This window comes from Chrysochloris asiatica, unplaced genomic scaffold, assembly GCF_000296735.1.
Source record: "Chrysochloris asiatica unplaced genomic scaffold, ChrAsi1.0 scaffold00010, whole genome shotgun sequence".
Taxonomy (NCBI): Eukaryota; Metazoa; Chordata; class Mammalia; order Afrosoricida; family Chrysochloridae; genus Chrysochloris; species Chrysochloris asiatica.
The window spans coordinates 38,895,828-38,896,632 of record NW_006408528.1 but is presented as its reverse complement, the minus strand read 5'-3'; the positions used below and the strand labels follow the sequence as shown (position 1 = coordinate 38,896,632).

Here is an 805-nt window from a genome sequence, read left to right as displayed (position 1 = left end):
AGAACTGTGTATTTCAAAACAAAGCTATTGTATGGAAACACAATGGTTTTGACACGATTGATCTTTGATCACCTTGAACAAAGAGTACCCAATTATTTATTTGTATAGAATGTGAAAGCTTTTGCTACCATGATAAGCAGAGTTCTTAAATATAAAGATGATTCCATTGTCTAGAGAGGCAGCCACACAGAAGCCTCCCAGATCACCTGAAGGATTCTGGATTACTCTTGATTTCTTGAGGTGGATAAAAGCTAAGAAAGGGAAAGGTTGAGTGAAGATGCCAAAAGAGGCCTTTGTGGTTTTAGAAAGCAATTCTGAAAGGTCCATTCTCTCTAGACTTCCACCCCAATTTCCTCACTATGACACAAGAAACAAGCCTTTGGGCACTTCTCTTTGTTGTTCTCACAGATCCACACCACTCACTCTGAGAGACCATGACTCTCCCCACCCCTTCCTCTAGACATGGCACCACTCCCCATAGACCTACTCAACTGTTGACACGCATTCAAGACCCACCACCACCACCATCTTCCAGGAACTGGCCTCTCCCCACTTGTCCCCGCCCCTCTCTTGAGAGCACCCAATGGGTGGAGTCGGGGCCGCGGTAGGAGGGGCCTGAGGCGGGCCCATTTAAAGAAAGGCAGAGGGCGAAAGAAGGCAAGAGAGAAGAAAGAGAAACCAAGGGACGAAGCGCCGTCCAATGACAAAGCCCAGGGGTGGGCGCCGGCCGCCATCTTGTACCGGGCGGCAGGATATTCGCCCGCGTCCTCCGCCCTCGGAGGGGGAGGGGCGGCGGCGGAGGCGA

General features: G+C 50.4%; 1 protein-coding gene across 1 annotated transcript in view; it reads left to right on the top strand.

Annotated features, from left to right (window-relative positions):
- The first annotated feature begins 700 nt into the window (after positions 1-700).
- Positions 701-805, top strand: part of LOC102830278 (coiled-coil domain-containing protein 71L-like) — a 922-nt gene continuing 817 nt past the window's right edge. The window contains exon 1 of the mRNA XM_006834408.1: positions 701-801. Within this exon, the coding sequence (XP_006834471.1) occupies positions 701-801 (101 nt within the window). The remainder of the gene's footprint in view (positions 802-805) is intronic.